Genomic DNA, 1,345 nt, shown 5'->3' with positions numbered 1-1,345 from the left:
AAAGTAATTGATAACTAAAATTAATAAAACTCAAAGAATTGATTACAAATGTTTTGGAATCTAACAAAGTTTAATCTGCATTACAGTTACTTTGCCTGCTCTGATCACATAGTTAAATGTAGTTTTTTAGCTTTGTATAGGAACTCACAAGGCCCACTGAAATGATGAAATGATGCAATCAAAACAAAACTTAAATTTAAATCTCGGCTGAATTTGGAACAGCATACTACTCTTAATATTTCTGCCACATAAATAAATACATTGCAGAAATAGTAGTAGTAAAACTTCAAATTCAGCTTGTGTGCCACCTGCTGTACAGACTTCCATTTTCCATTCTGAAGTAACTTTCTGACATCCCCAACTCATCCCTTGTACAGCATGAACTGTGGAGGGAACAGAAATCATGTACAATGCATGTCTTTGATTTTACACAGATTATGAAATTGAGACGGATGTGGAGTCAGAAATGGACCGAGTAAGAAGAGAGGCATACGAAGCGCTGCCCTCCACGTGCTGTAAAGTGGGATGTAGAAAAAGTGATCTTGTTCGCATGTGCTGAGAAACACTCCCAACTTCATCATCTTCTCTGTGGAAAATGCATTTAAACGATTATTTTTCGGAGGACTTGAATTACATAGCAACTCAAAGTTAAATTGGTTTTAAAATATTTGAAAAATGTTCAGATGTAGTTTTCCAAGAAATTCTTCAAATGCAATAAAAGTATTTCTTTAAATGTGGCAACATTTAAAGAGCACCAACACTTAATAGAAAAGAAAGTTGTCTTTTTTTAGAGGTACTATTAAGGGAATAGTTCACCCTGAAATAAAAAAACACCCCATGTTGTTCCGAACCCATACTTGTTTCCCTAAGTGCTATCAGATATCCGATCAGGTACTGAAATATACATGTTTGAGTATATGCAAATACTATATGTGCCCCAAAACATGTTAATATTATGACACTTTTTGTAAGCGCTTAAATGTTTATGAAGTTAAATGGTTTAAAATGTTTATGAAGTTAAATGGTTTAAAATGTTTTTTAAAAATGTTGTTAAAAAGGTTAAAATCTAAAAGCAGGGACAAATACTAGATTAGAAAAAAAAGTTTTTTTTAAATTAATTTATAGACTACCCAATATTGTATTTTATGGAATATATCCAATATCAGGAGATACCAACTGTAAAATTGAGAATAAATGCATTTTGAACAAAAAAAAAAACATGAACATGGTTTATACGAGTCCTAATTTGTTGGGAAACAGCAATAAATACATTCTCGGAGGTATTTTTACATTTCTGCCACTCAAACTTTAGGTTAACAATAACCCAATATCACCATTCACAGTC

The 1,345-nt window shown here is 32.0% G+C and overlaps 1 protein-coding gene across 1 annotated transcript in view; it reads left to right on the top strand.

The window, feature by feature from the left end:
- The window catches only part of insl5b (insulin-like 5b), a 1,367-nt gene extending 808 nt beyond the window's left edge, over positions 1-559 (top strand). Inside the window, exon 2 of the mRNA XM_016464593.1 lies at positions 435-559. Within this exon, the coding sequence (XP_016320079.1) occupies positions 435-559 (125 nt within the window). The remainder of the gene's footprint in view (positions 1-434) is intronic.
- Positions 560-1,345: the final 786 nt, after the last annotated feature.

This window comes from Sinocyclocheilus anshuiensis, unplaced genomic scaffold (genome assembly GCF_001515605.1).
Source record: "Sinocyclocheilus anshuiensis isolate Anshui unplaced genomic scaffold, SAMN03320099.WGS_v1.1 scaffold524, whole genome shotgun sequence".
In the NCBI taxonomy this organism is placed as follows: Eukaryota; Metazoa; Chordata; class Actinopteri; order Cypriniformes; family Cyprinidae; genus Sinocyclocheilus; species Sinocyclocheilus anshuiensis.
Note: the sequence above shows the minus strand (reverse complement) of the source record. Positions and strands in the feature narration are given on the sequence as shown.